At 46.5% G+C, this 26,135-nt stretch overlaps 1 protein-coding gene across 1 annotated transcript in view; it reads right to left on the bottom strand.

The window, feature by feature from the left end:
• Window positions 1–26,135, bottom strand: part of LOC119384790 (transformation/transcription domain-associated protein-like) — a 946,434-nt gene that overhangs the window by 359,674 nt on the left and 560,625 nt on the right. Inside the window, 2 exon segments of the mRNA XM_049413130.1 lie at window positions 3,061–3,354; window positions 16,861–17,211. Coding sequence (XP_049269087.1) covers window positions 3,061–3,354; window positions 16,861–17,211 — 645 coding nt within the window.

Below are 26,135 nucleotides of genomic sequence, written 5' to 3'. Positions count from 1 at the left end.
TGGGTCAGCGGCAGCTAACTCCATGTCGCCTTCACGACACAGAGTCTAGGCAAGATCCCAGGGAAGACGTGGCGAGGGAAACGGAACTTGCTGTCACAGCACCCAGTACTCCTGTCCTGCGTCGAAGTACCAGAATTCGATGACCAGTATTGCGCTACTCACCTTAAACAATTGTTTGCAGCCATTAATAAAGGGGGGAGGGATGTGATAAGAGTAGTTTGCCGTTCCGGCGCCCAGGGGCGTTGATGTTTCCAATGAAATAAATACAGTGCACATGACCAGCCAGTCAGGGTGTGGAACCCGCCAATGTACGTGTGTGTGATTCGGTCCGGCGACTGGCATGGCCCAGGACCCCCCCCCCCTACCCGGTTATCACAGTAAGTTACCCAGTTTATACGGGGCGGAAAACAGAACGCGAGTGTTAGGTTTGCCTGCAATCTTCTTAAGGTTATGCGATACTTGATGAATGTAAGGAACCACCGCTACACTCGCTTGCTTAAGGGCGGGCGAACCTATGGTGGTGGGCTTATCTTGCGTACCTTTAGCCCGGCGGAGTAGGCATTCTGTTACAGAGACTATCAGATGGGTGGGGTAGCCGGCTGATTGTAGCTGTGACACTTGATGCCTAAAGCTTTCGTATACAAAATGTGAACATGATTTGTTGAGCGCATTGTTGAGACACATTTTGGCAATGCCTCTTTTTATCCCCTTTGAGTGGCTCGAGTTGAAACTCAGTAACACCTTCTTAGCCCTGGGCTCATACGCCCAGCAAGTGTGAGTTATCTGTGAAAACAAACTTCAGATCGAGGAATCTAATAGTCCCATCGACCGGCAACTCGACAGTCATGACGAGAGGACTAAGACAACTGCGTAAAATGCATACAATGTCATTACACTGATCATGAAACATATCCAACGTGCTGTTAAAAAACACCATAAAATCGTCAACAAATCTAAAAATGGTTACACATTCAGAATGTTGGTCAAGTGTCAGAGACACTTGACCAGCATTTCGTCATAGGCGGTTTTCAACCCTGTCATATTGTTGATTGTACTGCTGGTTTTTCATGTTATATGCTAGTGGTCATGTGAATGTCGTGTGCAAAAATAGGTATATAAGTAGGCTTGGTGATTGAAAATAAACGTTTTTTGTTGTAAGTAGCGTCAGTGTGTGTGTCCTTCTTCCCTTCGTCCTTGTCTTTTCGCGCCCCCATTCAAGAACCATTGCAAAGAGTTTCGTTGATTCCGCACCAAACCGCAACTTTTATCGCCCGCAACCGCTACCAAAAAGCAACCAATGCTGATTAGGCCTAGCATGCGGTTAAGCATATTGTCGTGGGAGGTTTGTCCAAGACAACATGAAGATCGGTCGAAAAGATCGCACTCAAGCACTAACCCAAGAACAGCGCGTGTGATACGAAGTTTGTGTTCGCGGCCAGGAGATCAACGGCGACAAAAGCCCGCAAAGATCGCTTAAGTACGCGTACTGGCAGAAAAGGCGAAAGCTCGCGTCATGAAGCCATAAAACTTTTCAATTTGCGGATGAGGTAGCAAATGCAATATCTGTAGCAAGCGTGATAACGATGACGCTTTTACTGACAGAAAACTTAAAGCGCACTTGATGAGGACGCAAACGCATGTTCCACACGGAGCGCGCGGGCCGCCAAGCGGTTGGAACCTTGCCGGCGCCAGTGCAAAGGTTTCTCCATCGCCTAGGCAACCACCATCCTTCCCCACTCGGCGAGCCCGCGCAGCGCTGCCGCGGTCTTTTTTTTTTTCCCCCTTCGCCCCTCGTTCGTTCACTGCGCGTGCCCTCGCCCTCCGTAACAATCCCGTCGCTCCCTCCCCAGCGGCGCACCTCGTTTGAGAACCGCACTCGCTACCATGTTTGTCAGAAATATTTTCCTGCAACCGCATTATAAACGGTACTTCATCCTGGGGGACTGCACAATAAGCGGTACGTGTATACATGGGGTTCTATGGGAAGGTAAACGGGAGTCGAAGAAGACCGCATTGTGACCGGTCCTGCATTATATGTAGTTACGTTATAAGTGGTCTGCACTGTATTAGGGTTGTGCGAATATTGAAATTTTCGAATACCACATGCCTAGCCACGACACTGAGCAGTACATTCAGTCGCAGTGCCCGATGTTTCAAAGCATGTCATGTTAAGTCACGAGTAAAAACAATGGTCCTGCAACGGCCTTTGTCACGACGGCAGAAATGCTGAAGAACCTCTAACCGTGGGTCCAACGAGTCTACAATAAACAAAGGCGGTCCAAGCAGCGCGTCTGCAATGTTCGTGACGGTCATATCACGCTTTATAATAATGGAGCATCCACTTGCAGCAGCCAAACTCAAGCGCAATTATATTCTAAATGATAGTCGACCTGTGAGCACAGGACAAGTGTGAACATGTAACTCAGAGCGTCAACAGCTGTGACCTTGTGACACGCTAGCATCATTGGTCCGATGCTCCTGGAGTGAGCATCGGACCAATGGAGAGGTGTCTTGGAGCAACATGGCGGATGTGGCCAATCAGAGACCTTAAAACAACCTTCAAACATTTCCTTTTTGTGCACTTGTTTCTAAACGAAGGAGCTAGCTGAAGAGGAAAATTTGAACGTGGAGATATGCTCTTTCCGACGAGCCCTATATGGCGGCGTCTGCTTATCCAGTTGCGGAGCTATAATTTTTTGAAAAACAGTTTTTTTTTTGCCTTTTCCACAATCACTTTCACCCCCTTGGCAGGCACAACAAACCTTTTCAAGCACTTCTAAGTGGTTTTCAGTGATGATATTTCGGAATTATATAGAAAAAGGACTACAGAAACTGAAAATGTGATTTTCAAGAAATAGAATATTTAGCTATTTTTTGCTATAACAAACTGCGTGCCCCCTAAATGGCTAATCAGCTTGGTGAAACACTTCATCTGCAGATAGCTAAGAGAATGGACAATTCACAATGCCGTGCTTTCACCCATTCTTCTAATATGTAAAACAAGGAAAAGAAAAAGTGTGTGAAAAACATTAAGTTTTTGCTTCCCGTGTTCAATCTCACCTCAAAGAACTTCGCTCGGATTGTTGGCTGAACACATCGGAGGCCAGCCATAAAAGCCGGCTCCAGTTTGGATGTGAGCTCAGTGCTTTTGAGGGTCTCATCTCTGTACACGTGATTCACTAGCTCCAGGAACTGGCCGTTCAGCTCAAGCTCGTCAGGGAACCGCTTCTCCATGAACTGCATCATCTTCACAAGGAGGATCGACTTCTCCCGCAGTGTTGGTGACTGGTTCACTGCAAACGGTGACTTGCTCTTCACCCAGTCCTCCACCATTTTGGTGATGGCACGAAGAACCTGCACACCAGAGAGGGCGCTCAATATGCTGCAAATTGTCGATGAACATAAAATATCAGGTGTTATTCTTTCTTCGCACCTTACTTGATATAAACACATTGAAAACATCTCCAAAAAACAGTCTGCTATCACAGGTGTTTTGTCTTGAGGTTGGCATCTTCTTCCAACCAAAGCAAAACTTGACATTTGTTATGCCTTATTTCTAGGCCTGTGCGAATAGTAAGCTTTAGGTTCGAAGAGAATAGTGATTTGGTCAAATAGTTTCGACAAAAATCCGAATAGTGTACAGTCGAACCCGGGTATATCGAACTCGCCAAAAAACGTTTATTAGTTCGATATATGGCATAATTCGATATAGGCCCGCTATAGGATTTTGACACAAAGGCACATAACAATAAGAAAAGTACTTTATTAATATGGTGGCTTACTTGCGTGCCCTACTTTGGAACAAAATAGTCCTGGATTTTCTTCTGTGTCAACGACTTCGCTGCCTGCGACAGCACGCATGCCTCCGCGTTGTCCAACGAGTCAGAGCAGCTGAGGCCGCAACCTTCCACATTCACGCAATAGCGCCGGACCAACGCAAGTGCACTAATCACTTCGGAGGATGTAGGCAATGGGCCATCGTCAATTTCCTTATTGCTGTCGCTTTGGCTCGTGGTTGGCACGACGTCTGCAACGTAGTCCTCATCTTGTAGCTCACCCATGATGGCGACATCATCGTCCGCACTGACGAACTCGTCGAATGTCGATCCTTCGGTAGCTCCCGGGAACTCTGCCAGCTCGCTCCAAACTTCGGCGGAAAAACCTGCGGTGTCTTCAGCGCTGTCATCGGAATTTGGGGTGTCATCACCAGGCATGCGGAAGCCGGTATGCCTAAAGCAGTTCTGGATCGTCTCCTTCGTGACATCTGCCCACGATCTACTCAACAGAGAAAGAGCTCCAGCAAGTCGATCTTAAGCTCCCTGCCGACACGAAGGTTCTGCAGCAGCCTCTCCACCAGGCGCTTCCGATAGCCGGCTTTCAGTGCGCGTATAACGCCTTGATCCAGTGGTTGCAGTACAGACGTAGTGTTTGGGGGCAAAAAACGCAGCTCGATGTTGCTGAAGGTCGTACTGCAGTGGTGCGATGAACAATTGTCCACGAGCAGGCACACCTTGCGATTTTTGCCTACCAAATCATCATTCCACGACGATAGCCACCTGCCGAAAAGCTCCCCGGTTATCCACGCTTTTGAGTTTGCTCGGTAGGTAACTGGAAGCGACAGCGCATTTCGAAAACACCACGGTGCCGTGCTTCCATAACCAGAGGTCGAAGCTTTTTCGATCCGTCTAAATTAGCTGCCAACAGCACGGACACACGAGCTTTGTTTGCCTTGCCGCCGCAAGTCTTGTCGCCACGACACGCAAGTGTCTTGTTTGGCAACATTTGCCAAAATAGAGCGGTTTCATCCAGATTGAAGATATCTTGGGCTTGATATCTTGCTGCGATATCTGGCCAGTTTTCCTCGAGCCATTTGTCTACGCTGTCCAGGTCCGCCGCTCTGCTTTCACCTGTAACAGCTTTGCCAACGATGTCGTGCTGTTCTTTGAACCGTTGAAGCCAGCCTGAACCGCCTTGGAGATCGTTCCTGGCAAGCAGGAAAGCAAGGTCCTTGGCTTTCTGCTCAATCATAGGGCCGGACACCGAGATGTTTCGCGACCGAACGTCCACAAACCATTTGTAAACGGCCGCTTCAACATCTTTGTACACAGCAGTGCGCACACACGTCGGGCGCCACAAGCACCTGGCCTTTTGTCCGACTTGGCCCTGATGTCTGCCTTGTTCTTCAGGATAGTACTCAAGGTGCTCCTTGGAATTTTGTACGCGGCGGCGACGTCAGACTTCTTTTCACCGCGCTCGACCCGATTTATGATTTCGAGTTTCGCGGCGAACAGCAAATTCTGCCTCTTTGCACAAGCCATGACGACAGCGCGCCAATAAAGTTCACAGAGCACCAACAGGCAACACCACCAGCACGGACCACGTTGAATGAGGACTCGAGGAAAACAGGCAGCAGCAGGCACACAAGCATAAAGAAAGAAAAAATGGCGCTCACTTCTACCGCCTCCGCGCCTCGAAGAAAGCACGACGGCCTCTGATTGGCTGTAAGCGCTACGAGCGGGCCAGCATCATTTCTTGCAGGGGGATGTTCGCCCGTGCACAACCGGGTCTAAACCACTTTTTCTAGGGTGGCGCCGGCAGTTTTGCCCGCCACCGCGAGGGCAAGCCAACTTGCTGGGGCACTTTTGAGGCACATGGAGTTTGATATATCGGATGTCGTTGCTATTTTCGTTCGGTGTAACAGTAACTTTTGCTATATATTCTCAATGTAAATTTACCGTGTTTAGAAATTGTTCGATATACGGGATAATTTGATATAAACGGGTTCAATATAGTCGGGCTCGACTGTATATCAAATATTATAAAGAAAAATGAGCATGTTTGTCATGACTGAACTAACGTGCACAATATTTTTTAAAATTTGAAATAAGGCATGTGCAAATGTCATTCTTTTTGGATCAAAGGAAGTGTAAGGGACTTTGAATAGTAGCAGGATTTAACTTTCGGTACAATGCAAGTGATAACCTGTAAAATACATTACATTTTAAAATTTACTAAGAGCATATAAGTCAATATAACAAGCTTTTAAGCTTAAAAAATGATGAATCAAGGTGAAGGTAATACAGTAAAACCTCGTTAATTCAAAGTCACCGGGACTGTAAAAAACTTTCAAATTAAGCGGGTTTTCGAATTAACGAAACATACAAAAAGCGGGATGCAAGGAACTTTGAATTACTGAAAGTAACCAGAGGTGGTCGTTTGGCCTTCTAGTTTGCGGCTCCAAGGGTTGTTTTCCAGCAATACCCGGTCCCATTTTTGCCGCAAACCCGGAAAAATGGCGAGCCTCACTGCTGTTAGGGCAAAAAAGAAAAAAAAAAAGAAAAAAAAATCGCGATCAGCTGAAATGCGCGCCTGCAGAAATAAAGGTGTGCTTCACTGCAGCACAGTGGTGACACGCGGGCAGCATGTCACCTGCTCTTCGCAGCGGCAGCGCGTCATGATGCGACCATTCGCCCATTCTTTCTGGTAAAATAAAGAATAGAATACGATAATGGCCAGTGTGACGGATTCCGCAATGTGTTCTGGCTGGAAAACGTGATCATTGAAGTTTTTGAACTGAGTTTTTGAAGTAGGCGTTACAGGCAAGAACTCCGCCAGCAGTGCAAGTGCGCAAATTGACGGAGCAACCACCAATCAGAGGTTCGCATACATCATGAATTCCGTCAGATTGTCCTTTATTATCTTTTCTTTTCCAAAAAAGAATGGGTAAGTCATGACGCGCTGACGTTGCCAGAAACATGCGACATGCTGCCCGCGTGTCACTGCTGTGTTGCAGTGAAGCACGTCTTCTTTTCTGCAGGCACACGTTTTAGCTGACCATGAGACCGTGTTTTTTTTTTCTTTTGCGCTAGCAGCAGCGAGGCCGAGTCGCTTCAACTGTCACTCATTAATATCACTACACTGCATTGCCCTGTGGCTCCGAAGGGCCGTCGCTTCCACAAATTTGCGGCGAAATCGGGATTGGGAATTGGCACATGGCACCCAAAGTTTTCGAATTAACCGGGCTGGCGCTGACTGCCGCATCAAATTAACTGACTTAATCCGATTTGATGAGTACAGAGAACAGTATATAGCGAAGTTGGTAAAAGCGGCAATTTACTTCATTATATCAAAACTTCGTTGAACTGAATTTCGATCTTTCATGCAAGACATAGTTACCGAAGGATTAATTTTAAACTGAAAATGCCACAAGAATGTTCGACTAATACGACAACATGAAAAACCTTTTTTTTTTGTTGTATGAAAAAAACCTATTTTGTTGAGCCTGAGGTGCAGATCACAATTAGATGCTTTGCCAGAGTATCACGTGTAAAGACGAAACAAATGCAGGCTTAACGCACTGTTGAATTGTGCTTATTCTGCTGCTGCGGCTTGTAAAATTCTCGTGCGTTGCCCAGAGGAGCGTGATGCCTTTGCTTTCACGTTGCCCAGCCGAACCACTTGCTCTCCACGAACACGCAACATCGAAAACCGTCGCACGATAGAAAAAGAGCCACAGTTTTACCGTGAGAGCAAAATAGTGAATTCGATAGCAACAAATAGGAATTTTATGTGAATATAGGCTAGCAGCTCACTCCTTCAAGAAACGCAGCCGCTGCAGTAAGAGAAGTGACCTATCTATGGCTCAGAGGCAGATCCAGGTGGGGGAGGGGGGGCCCATCATCCGATCAGGGAGGGAGGGGGGAGTACAAAGGCTAAAGCCACCGCCTCAGCAGTGCATTTTGGTGGGTCATGCATATTTACAACAGCCCAGAGGAGATGATGGCGGCACCTAAGAAGCCTTCATTGGAAATGTACATACGGAAGCAGGAAAGGGTAGTGCGATGAGGGGAGACGTAGAGCACTGGCTTCTCCTTACCCTTTTTGGGCAGTGGTAGGCAAAGCACCCTGAGAAGGGGGCAAACTCAACAGGCAGCCTGACAATGGAGGTGGACGACAGGCACTGAAGGGAGGGAGTGGGGGCTGGATTTTTGGGGGGGGGGGGGTATCAGCACTGCCGCCATCCCCCCACCCCCCTTTGGATCCGCCACTGCTATGGCTTCAACGGAAGATTTGAAATTAGAGCACAACACCTACAAAGGTATGAGCCGTCTGCTGATCCCCTCTAAAGATACCGCAGCACACGCGACCACACCCACTGGTACAAAGTACGCACTTCCTATCAGACTCACGCAGCTGCCCCCCCCCCCCCCCGCGGCGTCCATCACGCGAAGGAGATGGTCGGCTCGTTTCATCTCGCCCCGTTTGTCGGCAGCGCTCGCACACTTTCACTCGCACATAGAGTATACGACACGCGGGGTGATGTAACTGCGATTTTGACTTGATAAGGAAGATCATGGCGAAGGCGAAAAATTTGCCTGGAGTGTGTATATAATTGCTATAGCAAAAAAATAAAATAGCTGCGAGCTAAGATCACATGAAAGCACGGCAACAGCCTGAATTCCGGCACATCCGATTATGGTGGCCATGTTTCCGTTTTCCGACATTGCGCGCCGAATCGAACAATTGGGCAGCGTGCCGGTGTCGCGAATTTCAGTCACCGCTATGCCTTGGCTCTGAGAAGTTTTGTAATTCGTCTTTGTAGCAAAACATCCACATATGCAGTGGTGTGGTTGGTAATTGCGAGCTGCAGCCCTCAAAAATATCGGTCGACTGCCTAAAATTTGCATCAGCAGAGCCCTCGCCGGAAAAAGAGAGAAAAAAAGAAAAAAAGCTTTTGCTTGCTGTAAATGGGCTTGTTAGTTACGTTTGCTCCCGTCTGGAAATTTATTCTACTCTTCACAGTCCTAAATAGCACCTTTGAAGCTCGGGATGAGAGCGAGTGGGCTATCCGATAACCGCCAACAAGCTTCATCGCCTTTTTTTCTCGCCGATCGGGATGATTCGCGAGATACCAGCCCTGTCGACGACATCCGCTTCCTGAACGATCGCGATCGCTTGCAAGATAAGTCAAGCTCATTACATCTACTGCTACCGCTTCTACAATTAATCATGCTTGTTACTTGACACGCGGCGATAACAAAAACACCATATTGGGCGCTAACTCGCAGCACGCGCGACAAAGAATACAGAACTGCACTGTGTAGTCACAGAACACCCTGACAACATTGCGCAATACGATGCGGCGTGATTCATGGTTCCCTTATGGCACACATTAGCTGGATTCTCTCGCACTCTACCGCTCCAAAGGCGAGGAGGGCACCGAGGCGCACCCCTTCCCCGCAGCCACAGCGGCCATTCGATTTGAAAAATGCCTTCACAAAATCTCGAGCCAGCGTTACCGCGACTGTGGATTTTCCCTGATGAGAGCACAATTTCATTGCGTTTTTTCCCAGAGTATTTTCCCAGTATCCAAAATCCCTGAGAATTCCCGGTTTTCCCAGTCGGGTAGACATCCTGTATAGCCAGAGCCCTTCAATACTTTTACTGGTCATGAAGCTTCGCATAACTCTATGGGGGAGCTTTGTGCACTGCAAGCAGCGGCCGCGGCGCGATGCTGCGTCCAGTCTGTTGGCATCGCGCAGACGGCAGCGAAGGCGGCTGCCGGTGTCATTGCAAAATATCTTGGCGAGTCAGTGCGCAGTTTTCACCTTATGTCGTGTATTGTGCCTAGTGTGTTGTGCCTGAGGGTGGTAAAGGATGCAGCATACCTGCTGTGTTCGATCAGGATACAAGGGAAATGACAAAAATGTGTCGGTGCTCTGGCTGCCTAGAGACAGCGCACGGCGGGAAATGTGAAAGTCGAGAAACCGGTGGTTTCACATTTGACTCCCCGCATGTGCGTGTCTGCGAAAATCACTTCGATGGGAGTGACATTATTCGTGTACACCAATGGCTAGTCGGATGTGGTGCTGTGACGTCACAGCGCGATGTTCCGAAACTTTTCTCGGATGCTATGACGAGGATTTTCGACGGCCTCGTGGCGTACTTGTGTAGCGCAAAAACGTCCAGAGCTCGCCCGCCTACACAACAAAAACGTAAAAGATACACACAAGGTATGTGCTGTGCATGTGTATCAAAGCAAACATCTGAACTAAACAAAAAAATATTTGGCTGTGAGTGCTTGTCTCATAGGGTTTGAATTTGGTGAAGCAATAAAGATTTCTAACCTTCGTGCAAAACAAGCCTGGTTCTGACAAGCTAACTGTAGATGTAATCAGCACCTGATGAGGACCGAGAGATTTACGAATGCCGGAAAAAAAGAAAAAAACTTAGTGGAAGTCGCAACTGAAGAGCGTAATCAATTCACATGGTCCATTAAGCATTCGCCTTAGACTAATTGAATGGTGAAAGCCGTCTTCTCCTTTTTCTTCAGTTGATGTATTGATCCTCCCCCACCCCCCTCCGAAAGCTGTCTGCACCTAAGGTGGTTTTGCGCTGCCTCCAGGATAGGAGGCATTGCAAGGCTTCTGCACCTCGCCTGTTTTTGCACTGCCTCTGTGATCGGTCCAACAATCACGGAGGCAATGCAAAGCGACTATGTCATGTGATGACGTCATCGTGCGACGCCACATTACATGACGTCATGATGACATCACAAATTTTGCCGATCTGTGACGCCATGACGACGTCATCACGTGATGATTCTTTGCATTACTCGTGTTGACGCCGCCGATGCGGCACGCCGTTGGTCAATTTTTGCGTTTGATGAGGCATCTAAGGCTTTCGCCTTAAAAAACAGTAAAGAAGCACAGCGAAAACTACACAGTATTGCATGAGCAGTGATGGAAGCGACATTTTGCTTTTTGGAGCACATTCTGGAGCAGAAAAAAACGCCAGTTTGGAGCAGCTATTCGCATTTTCGGAACAGTTGGCAAAATATTCCAAACGACTCCTGGAGAAGCATTATTTAAGTATCTCATAAGTATTAATACTTATTATTAAACATATTGCACCTACAATTATCACTGCAAATTGCACAAAAACAAATAATTAAGCAGGTGGGTGGTCAGTGAACACTAAGTAAGATGAGCTATATACTTAAATTTTTGGGGACATGTGGCAGAAATGATATAAAACCGATAAAGCTGAGCCCCAAGTTATAAAAGAAACCACAATCGCGTACAACAGTTTATTATCAGTAATAGAGCAAAGCAATCTGTTATTTTCATATTTCCCCAAAATAGCCTGCATTTAAAATTTCAAAAATTAAAAATTAGAAGAAACAAGAAACTAAGTGCGGTAGGTTGAAAAAACAGCCTTGCCATCTTGTGGCAAAAATGAGGTCAGAGCTAAGAAAGTGATAAATGTGATCAGTCACACATCACAGTCATCCATCAGTAAGATATCGAACTAATCTATCTTTTGACAAGGCACACAAGAGAAGAGGACGGGACAAGTGCTGACCCGTCCTCATCTCTTGCGTGCCAAAGATGGATAAGTTCCAGCCTATCAATCGAACTAATCTCACACGCATTTTACCAAAACAGTATGCCTGTCAGGTATAAATATACAGCTAAATCGGATGTAGGTGTATTAACAATGCCACTACTTTTGGCATTATCGATATGTTAGTATGGAGCTAGTATCGAAACTTCATACTAGTACAGTTGATCCCGGATATATCGAATTATTGGCTATATCGAACAGTTGAGAAATCCCCTTGAATTTCCCATGCAAAAGTATGGGGTTGGTGTGCACGCATATCGAACTCCCGCACATCCGCTATATCGAACGCTGCCCCGCGCCGAAGCCCAGAAAGTGCATTTTTCCTAACAACTATTAATAATTTTTCGGCCGCGTTCTTATAAGTTCCAATCCCTCGTCACACGCAGGTGACAAAATTGCATTGCTCTAGTTCGTTGCGCAGCGCTTGTCAGTTCACTGATATATTTGACGCCCGGTCCGCAGGTTTTAACGCATGGGCTAGTGTTTTTCAAAGAGGCTGATTGCCGAGGGCACCAAAATGAGAATTCGAAGTGACTTGGCAGCCTTGTTGTAACGTTTGCATTCCCTTCCTTGTCTTTTCGCGCACGATGGCATGCGGGCCTGCAAAGCATGGCCTTCGAGATCCGCAACCTCCTGATGTATTTTTAGTGTTTTCGGTAGGGGTGTGCGAATATTCGAAATTTCGAATATTTTTCGAATAGTGTTTGCTATTCGATTCGATTCGCACTGAAATTTTACTATTCGAACTATTCGAACTTCCCAAAGACAAATGCAGTCAACGTCCAGTTGAAAGTGACCCCTTCAGATTTTCAATATGCTTCACCTCATTACACTCTCGTATTGCGGCAAAGCTGCCTTTCAAGCTCCGTTACGGTCGAACTTAGCCAAGAGACTAAGTCCGGTTGGAAGTGGTCCCTAGATTTTCAATATGCTTCACCTCATCACACCCCCGTATTGCGGCAAAGCTGCCTTTCAAGTTCCGTTACGGTCGAACTTTGCCAAGAGACATTCAACGTCCGTTTGGAAGTGGTCCCTAGATTTTCAATATGTTTCACCTCATTACACCCCCGTATTGCGGCAAAGCTGCCTTTCAAACACCGCTATGGTCGCAAATGTATTAACTCAAGAAAACGCTGGTTCCAATATGGAGATGAAAGATTTGGCAGAGTTGGGGGCTCAATTAATGCTGTTTTGGACCTGAAATTCGGGCAGGAAGTCCAAAAAATCGGACGCCAAAGCTTTTTAGCATCCAAAATTTCAGATGTTCTTATATATCGACGTCTACGAGGCAGATTCGGAATTCCGGACTTGAAGGGAGCACACCCTTGTTCGCCACACCAGTTGGCCTTCCACAGAAGTTGAGAGAGGAGGAGAGGCTGAGGAAATGGCATTTTTGCCCATCACGTGTAAAGTGTTGTCGGCAACACTTTGGTTGCACCAAATCATCTACATAAATAGAATTCGGCCTCTACATTGCCTCATTCTTGATAAGAAAGACAACTATGAAATATGACCCCACCAGCGCTTCATCAACCTAGCGAAAAGAAACACTTTCATGTTGCTATCTCACAAGAACATACTTAGGGATTCTCTGCAACTTTTTCTGTAATTTCACTTCGAATTATTCGAAAAATGTTTGAGAAATATTTGAAAATTATTCGAAATTATTCGATTCGCTTCGCACTCAATCTTTATTATTTGAATTCGCTTCGCACCCAAAATTTTGCTATTCGCACAGCTCTAGTTTTCGGTATTAAAAAGCTGGTCTCAGAGGCTACGCTTTTTTCGCATTTCTCGCCAAAATAGCAGCTGCCTTCTGCAAAGCCACAAGTGCCATCGGTATCGCCAACATGTCGCCGGTGGAGACAGTGCCTCCTTGACTAGATGCCCGCCGCGTCGCTCGCTTTCCCATTGCTGCGGCGGTTCCCTCAGTTCCCCACAAAATCTGCGAGGCAATGCTCGTAGCCTGACCAACTTCCGGCGGCAGCGGAAATATGCTTACCGCAGGAGACGATGTCATCAGTTCCGCCGCGCGCCGCGCCTGGCACCTCCGAAACGGTAACAGGCGTGATGGCAAATCTTGGAGGCAGCAGCACGTGACCTTTGTTAGTAAGTAAGTAAGTAAGGTTAGTAAGGTGTTTCTATTCCCTTTTAACACAGGGCGGGCGTTTTAAGCGCCACAGGAAGAAAAAACCATTGCATCCGTTAGAGGTGTGCGCTATAGGCTGCGCTTGTGGCCTGATCGAGGAGAAAAAAAAGAGGGAGAGGGTACGGAACCGGGTTACCAGACCACGAGGCGGGCATCTAGTCAGGCGCTGTGCCGTGCTCCCGACCGGGCTGCAGAAAGTAGGCGCTTTTTCCTCTTCAAACCACTACCACCACCACGATCTAGTCAAGGAGGCATTAGTGGAGAAATGTTTCCTCGTGCAGTGTTGTCTCTTGCAGAATCTGTACTTCGCGCTTTGTCTTGATAAATCGTCATTCGGGAGTCGAATTAAGCATTGTCCCGCTCGTACCGATAAAAATGATGACCGGTGCTTGCAACGACGTGAAGCACCGTCGTGCACTGTTTCCTTACGGGCCTTGGTGCCAGGTGACGACTTCAGGCGCGTCATGACCGCCGACTACGGCGTACGGTGCGTCAGTGTATTTTGCGACTTAGCGTTTCCGGGCACCGTATCAGACGGGAGCACAGCGAGTGACTTCATCGGTGCAGATAACAACGTAGCTGTTTCTTACTGCATTGATGGCGAGATCATAGCTGACGTTGCCGGTGCTGCGGAAATGGACCCGTGCGGTTTGAAGATGCCAGCCTCCGTTGCCACCGCTGTTGTGGCGGAAGGTGCTGAATTTACTTATTTGGAAAGCTTCAATAATGTTGATGATGACTTGATGAATTCACGGCGCGCAAGAAGCAAGACTGACGGATTTTTTTCATGCGAAATAAAGTGCGCTAACTTGCAAAAGAAGTTCTCGCCTTGTTCTTTAGCATATGTGAGCGAATCGTCATGTTCGCGCTTTTTACGATTTCAGAAAACTGTGTCGAGGCCTGCAGTGCTTTAATTAAAGCCTTAGATACGCATATTTCGTATTTCGAATTATCGATATATCGAACTATTTCGCGGTCCCCTTCGAGTTCCATATATCCAGGATCGACTGTATACTATACATACTATACTCGTGGAGAACATTTCTTGGCAATGAAGGAAAGTCTACGGGGGCGGAGCTACTGCACATGTACTGCTCTGTGAAGTGGTCCGGTTGGGCGCACGTTTTGAAATTAGTTTCAGTTTGTGAACCTTCCATATCTCCTGTGACGGCTGTTCGATTATTCGAGTAGCAATGGTCGAATAATAACATTGGATACTATTTGCTTTGTCTGCATAGACAGCCATTTGTTAGTCAAATTCGTCACAAGCTCCTTCGGCGAGTCATCGGAAAAGCTGGAGGGTGACGAGCGCTCACCTGAAGATAAAGACGCTATTTTGACTGTGAGGTGCATGTAAAAGTTTCCATACGTGCAAAAATGTGAAATGACACTGCGTAAAGTAAAACAAAGGCAAATTTTATATCTCCTTGGTGCATGCTGTGCCTCTTTTCAAACAGTGTCCCGTAGAAAACAGAGCAATGGTGTTGTTTTTTATTCTCACACAGAAAATACAGACGCAATTGTGGGACTATATTCTTCAGTGGTAGCACACGCGTAGCTTGGCTCTGCAGCCTTCTCTTCATTGCCAAGAAAAGTTGTCCGTGAGTATAGAATGATAGTAGACAGCTTGTTTTTTGTTTCGTTTAGGCTCACTGGATGATCATGTGCTTACAGTTCATTGCTTTCAGTTTACCAGCGCCATTTCGGAGCAGGTCCAGAGCAGTTACTAACAAAAATTACAGTTTGGAGCAGCATGGAGCAGCATTTCTCTTTTGGAGCAGTTTGCAGCAATTGGAGCAGCACTTCCATCACTGAATGAGCGACCAAACTTTAAAAGCGGCACGGCGCCGTAGTGATAAACCAACGCAAAAGAAAACACAAAACCAGGAAAAAGCCGTATAAAGTATTCTTTGGTGCTCGTCAATTGCTAAATTCAAAGCACTGATTCATTAAAACTGACTGTAGGTTCGATAAATACGAGGCTATTTTAAGATATCTTTGTATACAAACAACAGGTGTATAGACTGAAAAAATCCGTAAATAGGGGGTGGGTGCTCGAGCCCCCTGTTTACGGATTTTTGCATCGCAAGCTTCCACTTCCTGCCATTTTTAGTTGTATAGACTGAAAGATGTGATATGCGCGTTCAAGAGTTGCAGCCACTGTACTTCCGCGAGGCATTAAGATCTGCAAGAGCCTTTGAAGGACTCTGGATCATCCACAGATTTCCACTAGATGCTTTAAGAAAATGGAAGAAACATGCTTTATAGCGGTAGTGTATGGCACAGCGGAGGCAGCATGCGTTTGCTGCCGATGAATTTCGTGCTCCAAGGCCTCATTCGACGCTGAATTTCTCAGTTGTAGAGCTTCCCCCATGCAGCTGAAGGTAATATTGCTCTGAAGATATAATCAACGTTCACGGGTACATTTAATCATGTTTGGAGTTTCTATGCCTGCCGTAGAACTGCAGCGCTGGCTCCACTCCGACGCCCCCACACGGGCGAGGGTGCCCCAAGCGGCTGCTCCTATCCCTATATCAAACTTTCGCAGAAGCTTCATGACCAGTAAAAATACTGAAGGACTCTGGTATAGCCCCTCGCAAAAGAACAGCGAGCGTGCTGAGGTAAACGCCAAGTGTTCTCTTGTTGCATTAGGCAGGTGACTGTGATGATTGAACAAGTGAATTGCCACCTGCCACCGGTACTGAGCTAAAGAGAAATAAATAAAAACTCCCAGTGTGCTTGCTGGCTTTTTTTAAAGGGACACTAAAAAGAAAATTATATGTTAATCTGTATCACCGATTGCACAGAAGTTGCTCTTATTGACAGAGGGGCCTTAGGAGGCAGGAAGTTTTGAGTATGGCATGAGTGAAAGAGTTACAACGAAGAAGACACTCAGACGAACAGAGGTTAACCATTCACTGCATAATCAAACCATTGATAGGGATTACCTAGGCCCAATCGTCACTTTACTGATAGGAAAAGACAGGCTTGGAAGTTCCACCACTCAGTTCCAGTGAGATCACGGGAATTTATCAATAAAACAGCACTACAGTTCAAGTAACGAAAAACTTTTTCTCAACAAAAACAGCCTGAACTGCGAACATGAAATGCATGACGCGACTGTGAGGTGGCAGTGCTGTAGCTTGAGCGTAATAACTTGAAACATGAAGCTTTGCCATGAATTTTCTTCCTCTCCACTAGCAGTGAACATTTCTTGGGCGAGCAAAAGTAAACCTCCTTGAGAAATGCTTCACTAGACTGAACTTGAAAGGGTGTTTCAGAAAGGGGCGTACAACTGCCATCACCTTGACATCGGGCGATTTCTCTATGAGTCCAACTAGGATGGCTCCGATGAAGGCCTTGCGCATCTCTTGACCCATGACACCAACGCGGTTCTTGACCAGGTCCAGGCTGAGGATGAGCAGCTCCGTGCCCATGGAGCTGGACTCCTGGCCACCCGCGCCACCGCCAATGCCACCTGGTGACAAGTGCTCTCGTGCCATCTTCTGCAATACGTGCATGAAGGGCGTGATGAGCCGGTCAATGTAGCACGGATGGTTGACACAGGCCGCCTTCAGGATCATCAGACAGCCAAAGAGAGTGGACGGCGGGGCTGCAGGCGACTTCTCGTAAGTGGTCAGGCCTTCATACACAACCTGCGGCGGGCAAACCACAACAATTACTCGGCAGTTCTTCTTCCAGTGCACGGAAAGCCTCTGGGGTTACAGAAATTCTAGAAAGCGAACTGAATATCTAATAGTCAAACCTGGACATACTGAATTACTGGCTATGCGAAACTGTGGCAGAATTCCAAACTGAAATCCAATGCTAAAAAATACTGCTCTGCTGCACGTACATTGAATGCAGCAACCCTACAAGCGTGCTTCTCCTAAAGTGCCCACAACCACTGGAACTACACATGTTGATGAAACCGCACTGTTATGGCGGGTGCTACCACTGGGACATTACATCTTAAGGCCAGTGAAAACAATAGTAAACAAACAAATGTTTCGGAGCTCTTCCCCTATCAGGAGTATGGGGGGCGAGCAAAGTTTCGCGTGTCTCTCCCTTTGCATTGCGCAATGTTCCCTCCTAGCTTTTTTTTTTTCCTCCATGCCAGGAATTGGATATTCACCCATGTATGTGCTTACCGGCGCAACACTTCTGTTGCTACAAGCAACAATGACGGTCGCGTGTGAAACAATAAAATGCAACAACCAAAGGCACCACCAAAATGTTACAACGCAAAATGGCAAGTGGCCTCAATAAATGATCATACAGTAGACTCCCGTTAAGACAAACTCGAAGGGACCGCGGTCATCTGTTCGTCTTATCAGGAGTTTGGCTTTACTGAAGTGCCCCCAAAAAGAGAGATGCTAACATGCCAAGTGCATCCAAATATGTTACTTGAAAACACTGACGGGAGTAGACTTACAATGGGGGCAAAAAGACAAGAAAAAGCATTTATTTGGCTCATCTAGATAAAAACTATGCCTTCAAGCAGAGCATTTACACGAATCGTACGAGCACCTGATTTCGTGGGTTCAAATATAAAAAAAATTCATGAAGACACTGCTACCACATTTTAATGATAAAATTGTAGCACGCTCCTATGTTGACGATTACAAAAAAGACAGAGAGGGAGAGAAGCGCAATTTTCCTTCAAATAATGTAAATTTATTGTCCTGGCAGTTCCTTTTCTTCTGTGAGCCTATTTTGCTGGCTCTAAGATGACTTCTGTATACGCCTCGGTCGCGTGCTGTTGCCTTGACAAGTCATGATACGCTGAGTTGCTCAACAAAGTCTGCAAGGTTTTCTTCGAGGTCTGGATATTTTCTCGTGTTTGGCCCGGAGTGTACAAAATTCAGTGTACAAAATATTCAGTATTCGGCACTCTCCAGTATTCAACAAAATAGCCTTCCCTTGTCGTGCACTTCCATAATCAAAATGGCTTATCACAATTTGCACTTCGCTGGGAACAGATACAACGCGCACAGGTCCTACGCGAACTGTCCACAAAATGTGCTTGGCCGCCATTGTGTGATGGCGATGACAATGCACCTGACCCCGCTGACAGGAGTTCGCAGCAAACGTAGTTTCGGTTTCGTACTCGATTGTAATGCACAGACAATTTTTGTTCCCATTGTCGATTCTTCTTTCACGATAAACGGCAGCGCACACCGGGTAAAGACAGAAACACAAAACACGAAAAAAAAGGACGACCCGGTGTGCGCTGCCGTTTATCGTGAATATGACCAACCAACTAGCCCACAAGTACGTGTTAAGCGATTCTTCTTTATTTTTTTTTTTCCTTTACTCCCCTTCACGCCCCAAGCTCTTGTGTTCTTCTGTTCCCCTTTGTAGTCCAGCTGGGAGGGGGAATACAAAAGGACACAATTGGCTTGGGGGTCCCAGTTGTAAATCTCCCTAATCCTTTTTGTTGCTTTCTTTGCTGATAAAGCCTGGACCTCCCCCACCCACAGGCTGGGGGTGAGGGGGATACAGGCTGGCATCGCGATTTGCTTCGCTCCGGGAAGCACTTTTTTTTCTTTTCTTTTCCCACCAAGACTGCAGTGTTCGTTTCGCAGAATCGCCAGCGTTGTCTTAAGGGGGGACACGGCTCTTAAAAATCTTTCTCTATTTCTTGATCGATTTTGATGAAACTTGGCGACTTTATGTATATTTGAGTGCCAATTTCAAATATGCAATTATTTTTTTATTATGATGTGTAGTTCTTAAATTACAAAATTTTTCATGTGCCTTTTGGGGAGCAAGGTTATTTCTAAGCTGACTGCATTACAAAGTAAATGAGCATATCACGATAATCTGCAATCAGAACTGTGTGCAGTGCAACAAAAATGGATGTGCTAAACCCATTTGAACAAAAGTTATGGTACGTTGAACGTTCGCGAGTGAGTCAATTTCACGCTAGAATTTCACTTGTGAATGTTCAACATACCATAACTTTTGTTCTAATGTGTTTAGAACATCCATTTTTGTTGCATTGCACACAGTTCTGATTGCACATTACCGTGATATGCTGATTTACTGTGTAGCGAACTTAGTTTAGAAAAAATCTTGCTCCCCAAAAGGCACATGAAATATTTTGTATTTTAAAAACTACACATCATACTAGAAACATAATTGCAGATTTGAAGTTAGCACGCAAATATACATAAACTCAGGAACTTTCATCAAAATCTATCAAGAAATAAAGAACTTTTTTTCAAGTGCCATGTCCCCCCTTTAAGCGATCACCGTTGGGCGGTTCGTCTTAAAGGAATTTTTTTTCCATTGAGTCTATGGAAAACCAAACAAACACTTCTCTGTTGTTCGGCATAAGCGAGAATTCATCTTAACCGAGTTCGTCTGAACGGGAGTTCACTGTACTTCCACATCAGCAACGGCTGATCGCCATCAAGCATCAGTTATTGGAAAAAGGCACATACAAATACGACTATGACCACGACAGCTTCGATGACCTCTTTGTGTACAGCCGCACTCACCAGCACCGGGTTTTTTGCAAACCAAGATATCCGCACCACCAAAATCTGTAACTCATAGACGCTTCGCTTAAAAATGAGCAAGCTGCTCACCTCAAAAAATGGACGGTACGCAAAACAGGGTTTTCAACTGAGCTGCATAAAGAGAATTTGCTTTGTAAGCATCACCACAATACCGTGTTGTAATGTGGTGAAGAATACTAACAGCAGGAAGAACTAAATACTGGGCTGTGAAGCATACTACCTCCTGCAGAAAGAGGACTGACCACCCGCGTGCTTCAAGGATAAGTAGTATGCATAAGAGCTGTAATATGGTCATTATGTATGTTTCATGAGAAGGTGTAGATGAAAAATAAGCATGCAAACTTCAACATTTTTTACATAACCTAAGAGCAACATGCTCAATTCCTACTTTTCATAATCTATAGACACTGCCAGAGATGTGAGGACATTTTAGACATGCTTCAGATAGGCACATTTTGCATTTCAATTTATAGATTTCATTAACTATTTCAAGCTATGTTGCAATACCCCATGAGCTTGATACAGTAAAACCTCATTAATTCAAACTCGGTTATTTTGAAATCCCACTTAAGGGGGAACGTGCCAATAGGAATGGTAAATTTGGTCAAAATGTTCAATTTTTCAATTTATTTTTTCTGCAATCCTGAGAATATGTTTTACATCATGGTGAAATATTAGACCAAAATAAGCAGTAGAAGTTGAAAAAGAAAAAGCATTTTACTAGTGTGCTGTCATCAAAAACTATGAGAAAATTGGGCTTTAGAAAATGCAAATCTGCAGTTTTCTCTTGACACAGTGCTACCATATTGGCGTCATCATAAAGAGGACAGAAAGAGTTCAAGATAGCCGCAAAACTGCATTTCTCCAATGAAAAATAATACCAGTTTCCTTCCAAGTTCCATTTTCTTAGCTTTTAGGTCCATTTTTTTTTTAGCTTCATTTTCTCCGCTTTCATTTTTTGAACAGTTGCTGTCAGTCATCCCCCTGTGACATTTCACAATAAAGATATAACCATTCCGTTTTCTGCACTTGGACCCTGAGACATTGGTGAGTGCCATAAAGATGTCCATATTTGTCTGCACGTCATAAAAATTTTTATAATTGGCTTTTTGTAAAAGTTGTTAGTACGACAATATGTACAAGGAATTTCAAAAATTTTTGTGTGTGCTCATTTCAACTGAATATTAAAAAATAAAACAATAGCTTTATGGCACAAAATGGGCCCTTGTGAATATCCTTATGCAAAAATCTTGACGAACTTATGTCTAATCCATTAATTCATTTTGGGATGACAATGAGAGTCTATCAAGTGTTGTAACTCAAAAACTACAAAGCTAGCTCAAAACTAGGGGTGTGCGAATATCAAAATTTTCTGATACAAATCGGATATGAATACACAGCTTCGAATACGAATCGAATACCGAATAATAAAGAGAGGTAATTTTTTTCCTCCAGTCATCTTTTATTTCACTACATATTCAGGTTGAAAACAGTACCCTTGTATGTTATCAGCACAAAATCTTTTATTGCGCAAAAGAATGTCGGTACTTGCCAGGAAGCACATGAATGTGCTATATTTAGTTGAGCTTGTGACTTATTGGCTTGAGCTCAATTCTCATGTTGTGCAAACCTTTTCTTTCCTTTCCTTTATGTAAAAAAAAAAAAAAGCTTTTGCACCCGCCTTGATGGCTTAGTGGCTGTGGAGTCACACTAGTGAGTAGGAGGGCGCTGTTTGATTCCTGCCATGGCGGCTGCATTATGAAGGGGTGAAATGTAACAATGCATATTAAAGAACCCAAGGTGGTCACAACTGATAAGGGTTCCCCCACTATCACCACACTGTGGTCTTGGGAGTATTAGCACTACAACATCCCCCCCCCCCCCAATCTTAACGTTTTTGTAATTTTTACGTATATTTTCGCCCCTGTTATCACCGGTCGACACTCTAAGGCAAACGGGAGTATCTGCGGCGTCTTTCTGCTACACAGGGCTGCTTGCCTTTCCTTTCTCGAAAGCTGTGTGCTGACTACTTTCCTATCCCGATGTCATGCTGATAGCCGCTCGTCGTTTGTGACTAGGAAGTGCCGGGCATGCGGCGATAACGCAAGGAAAGCCCGCGATAGATGACATCATTGTTGGTTGGCAAAAGGAGGCCCCAAATACGCCTTCTTTGTCGGAGTTGACGGAACCGTGACTCTTGTTCAAAATGCAGTGTCGACGGCGAACGTGTTATTTCGCCGTTTCGAGGACCGTCTTTGTGCACGCTGTTATGCCAGGGCTACCAACCCAAACTTCCTTGCTTCGGCAAGGAATTCAAGCTGGTAGAACGTCTGACGCAAGTGGCATCAACATCGATAGACTGTCTGATGCAACCAGCGTCAACACCAGCGAGGTGCCTGAAGCAACCGGTGCCAACCAAGGCGGGAGTCTCATGCAACCCACGGCAACTCCTGCGGTGCGCCTGATGCAACCGATGGCAATTCCTCATGCAACGTGCGGCAAGCACTCTCATCCACGGATACGATTCCAGGCAGTGACCAACGGCAGTTCCTGATTGGAGGCTTCGAACTACTGGCTGATGCAAGGAATCGGCCAGGGCTATAAAAGAACCAAGTTGCATGGGGAGATGAGGACAGCGAATGAAGAAATCCCGGGTCGTCGACGCACCTCAGTGCGAGCCCAATAAGCTGTCGGCCCCAGTGCCGAATGTGTAACGCCTCTGTTTATATGTACATATATAAATTTGGCTTAACTCACCGTCGCCTTGTCCGCTTCCAAAAGGACTTGTTTTTGGGCTAGTTGGCGCGTATATTAGGTACAGAAGACTGAGGCGCAAAATACATTTCTTGAAAAAGGGAGAAGCAGAAGAGAAGACAGAGAAGCGCCAACTACCAACTGTTTAATGACAGACTAAGAAAGGTACAGTAAAAAAGGAAACATTTCCGCGCATGCGTGAACAGCGAACATCAGACGTGCAGCGACATGGTCAAGCCAACATAGTATCTAGGAGGCGCATTTCTGTCGAATATAAAGATATCAAAGTGTCACTGACACGATGAGAACCTTTCTTCTTGATATAGAATGCTTCCAGCAGCTCTCTAGGCGTTTGTTGTCTGCTTCTGCCAAGAATCAGTACTTGCGCAAAGCATGGTTCACATCCGCACATGATCACTCTTACCTAGGCTGTTAGCATGCTCCCTCAATCTGTCATTAATGCAACGTCCCGTCTGTCCGACGTAGGACTTGCCGCAGCTTAGGGGTATCTCATATACCACCCCTTGTGCACAGCGCCTAAAAGGTTTTTTGTGCTGCTTCTGACAGCCCCTCAGCTTCTCGCGTGTGATATGCGGGCACAATTGAGCCAACTTGTTGGGAGCTGAGAAAACGACCGAGATGCCGTAACGGGTAGCCACCTTCTTCAGGTTATAGCTCACACGGTGTATATATGGAACTACCTCCGGCTTAACCCGATCCCTTTTTTCCAAGTGCCTGATTGCACCGGCAGTGCTGGCTTTCACCTTCTGCAGCAGGGATTCAACTACGGAACCAATGACAGACCGAGAGAAACCGGCTCTGGAAAGTCTTTGAAGCTGGTTCCCAAAACTATCCTGCATAACGTGCTCACATGATCTGCGCAAGGCCAACTCCAAGCAAACCAGAGCGATCCCACGCTTCACAGTTTTTGAGTGTGCCGAGTCATACCGCAGCAATTCTTTCTTGCATCGTGGGAGGTACGCACAGCAAACATGATCGCTCAAAATCGTTAGTTTGAGGTCTAAAAACTGCAATGAGTTGTCTTTGGGAAGCTCTTTATTAAACATGAGACCAGCAGAGTTTGCTCTAAAATTTTCAGTTTCTGTAGCCCTTTTTCTATCTAATTCCAAAATATCTTAGCTGAAAACCACGTAGAAGTGTCATTAAAAATTGTTGCGCCCGCTGAGGTGGCGAAAATTATTGCAGAAATCGCAAAAAAGAAAGCGTTTTTCAAAAAATTATAGCTCCGTAACGGCGTGACCGAGCACCACCATCTAGGGCTCGTCTGAAAGAGCATTTCTCTGTCTTCAAATTCTCCACCTCAGCTAGCTCCTCCATTTAAAAACAAGCGCACAAAAAGCAAATGTTTAAAGGTCGTTTCGAGGCCCCCGATTGGGCGCGGCCGCCATGATGCTCCAGCGCGCCTCGCCGTTGGTCCGATGGTCGCTCCCGGTGTGCGTCGTCTGCGGCTTCCGCGTTGCGGAGTCACGGCTGTCGAAAATCACGCCAATTACAGAAGCCATTTTTCGCAATTTGATCCCCGTCCCCCCTAAGCAGGTGAAATATGAATTTTGGCGCAGTTGGTGCAAGATGCACTTGAATAGGCACAGTAAGGGGCAGAGGTATTAATTGTAGCAAAATGGCACAAATGGTGCAGTTGGACTACCACTGACAGCGGTACTACTAGCGGGGAATGTACCCAGAAGTTCGTGCGCTCTTGCCCGAATTGCCAGTGCCAGAAATCATCACCCCGCCTCTCGCCAGCTGGTCTGCAACATTTACCTCACCTTTTGGGCGCATCAGCATTGATTTGCACGGGCCCCTTCTAATGACAGCTGCTGGAAACCACTGGGTCATTGTGGCAGTTGACCACCTCACGCGATACACTTAAGACTGCCTCCTTCCTGCTTCGTCGATTTATCCTATGTCCCGGGCCACCCCAGGAGCTGCTCAGTGACTGCAGGCGTGTCTTCCTCTCCGAAGTAGTTGAAGTTATTCTTAAAGAGTGCCATGTGGTTCATCGCACGACTTCAGTGTATGACCCTCAAACCAATGGGTTTGCAGAGCACTTCAACTGCACGCTCGGCGACATGCTTTCAATGTACGTCGCCTCCGACCACACAAAGTGGGACCCCATTCTACCCTTCGTAACCTATGCATACAACACCGCCACTCAGAGCACCACTGGCTTTTCACCCTGTTTTCTACTGCATGGTCGCCACCCGTCGCACACTATCGACACAATTCTTCCGTACCAGCCGAATGCTTCCGAGTATGTGCCCATATCTGACACAGTGAGGCATGCCGAAGAGTGCCGCGACCTCGCACGGGCATTTACCTCCAATGACCAAGAGCGCTAGAACAGTATTCTCGGCCTTCCCTCCTGGAGCGCTTCTCTGGCTCTCCGTTCTTATCACTGAGCCTGGTCTCCCCTCCAAGTTACTGCCCAAGTATGCAGGTCCCTATCGAGTCGTCGAATGCGCATTACCCATCAACTACTTGATTGAACCCGCTGAACTGTCTTCAGACATCTGCTGTCATGGACGCGACATTGTCAACATCAAGCGTCTGAAACCGTACTATGATCCACTCATTGTGACGAGCTGCTAGGTCGCTGGACGGCTCCCTTCCTGTCCCCAGGGGTAATTGTAGCGAAGAGGAATGAATGCTATAGTGGGTCATCCTCTCCAGTTACATCTAGTGGCTATGTCTCTACCGCGCACTGCTTGTGGACGCCACTCGCTCTCGGAGTCTGTGAATTAAGTCGCTGATCGAGCTACCGGTCGACTCTTATGCCAGCGTTCAGTCATGATCTGCCCCGGGACCGTGGACGAGGGGGGGCATCGAGGCACCCGCACTCTAGCAAGGACGACCCATACGCATGGCAGGGTAAACAGCTACTGACTGCCAAGCCACGCTCGTCAGTGTTTATTATCCGCACGCGACCAAGGTTGCCTGCCGAACCTGGCGAGGTAACGACACTAAGCTAGGCAGAGAGCCACATGCTCGTTACATCCCTCACCCCCAGTTATTGCACACATAAATAAAAAAAAAAAACAAGTCCCAGCCGGTTCGACGTTGGCTTAGGCGAAAAGCGGTCTGGTGCCCTTCGTCGTCGAGTGCTCCACCTGGGTACAGGTGTTGAGGGACTAGGCGCGGCAGCACCAGGTGCTGCCTGAGCCGCGCTTGATTCATCCTGAGGCTCTGCCGTGGTTGACAGAAATGGCACTGAACCTGGCGGTGGCCCAACTAGTGGCGCACAACTGGAGGTGCCTGTCCCTTGCGAAGTGGTTGTCGTC

This window comes from Rhipicephalus sanguineus, chromosome 3 (assembly GCF_013339695.2).
Source record: "Rhipicephalus sanguineus isolate Rsan-2018 chromosome 3, BIME_Rsan_1.4, whole genome shotgun sequence".
Lineage (NCBI taxonomy): Eukaryota > Metazoa > Arthropoda > Arachnida > Ixodida > Ixodidae > Rhipicephalus > Rhipicephalus sanguineus.
The sequence above is the reverse complement of the archived record's forward strand: the minus strand, read 5'-3'. Positions and strand labels throughout refer to the sequence as shown.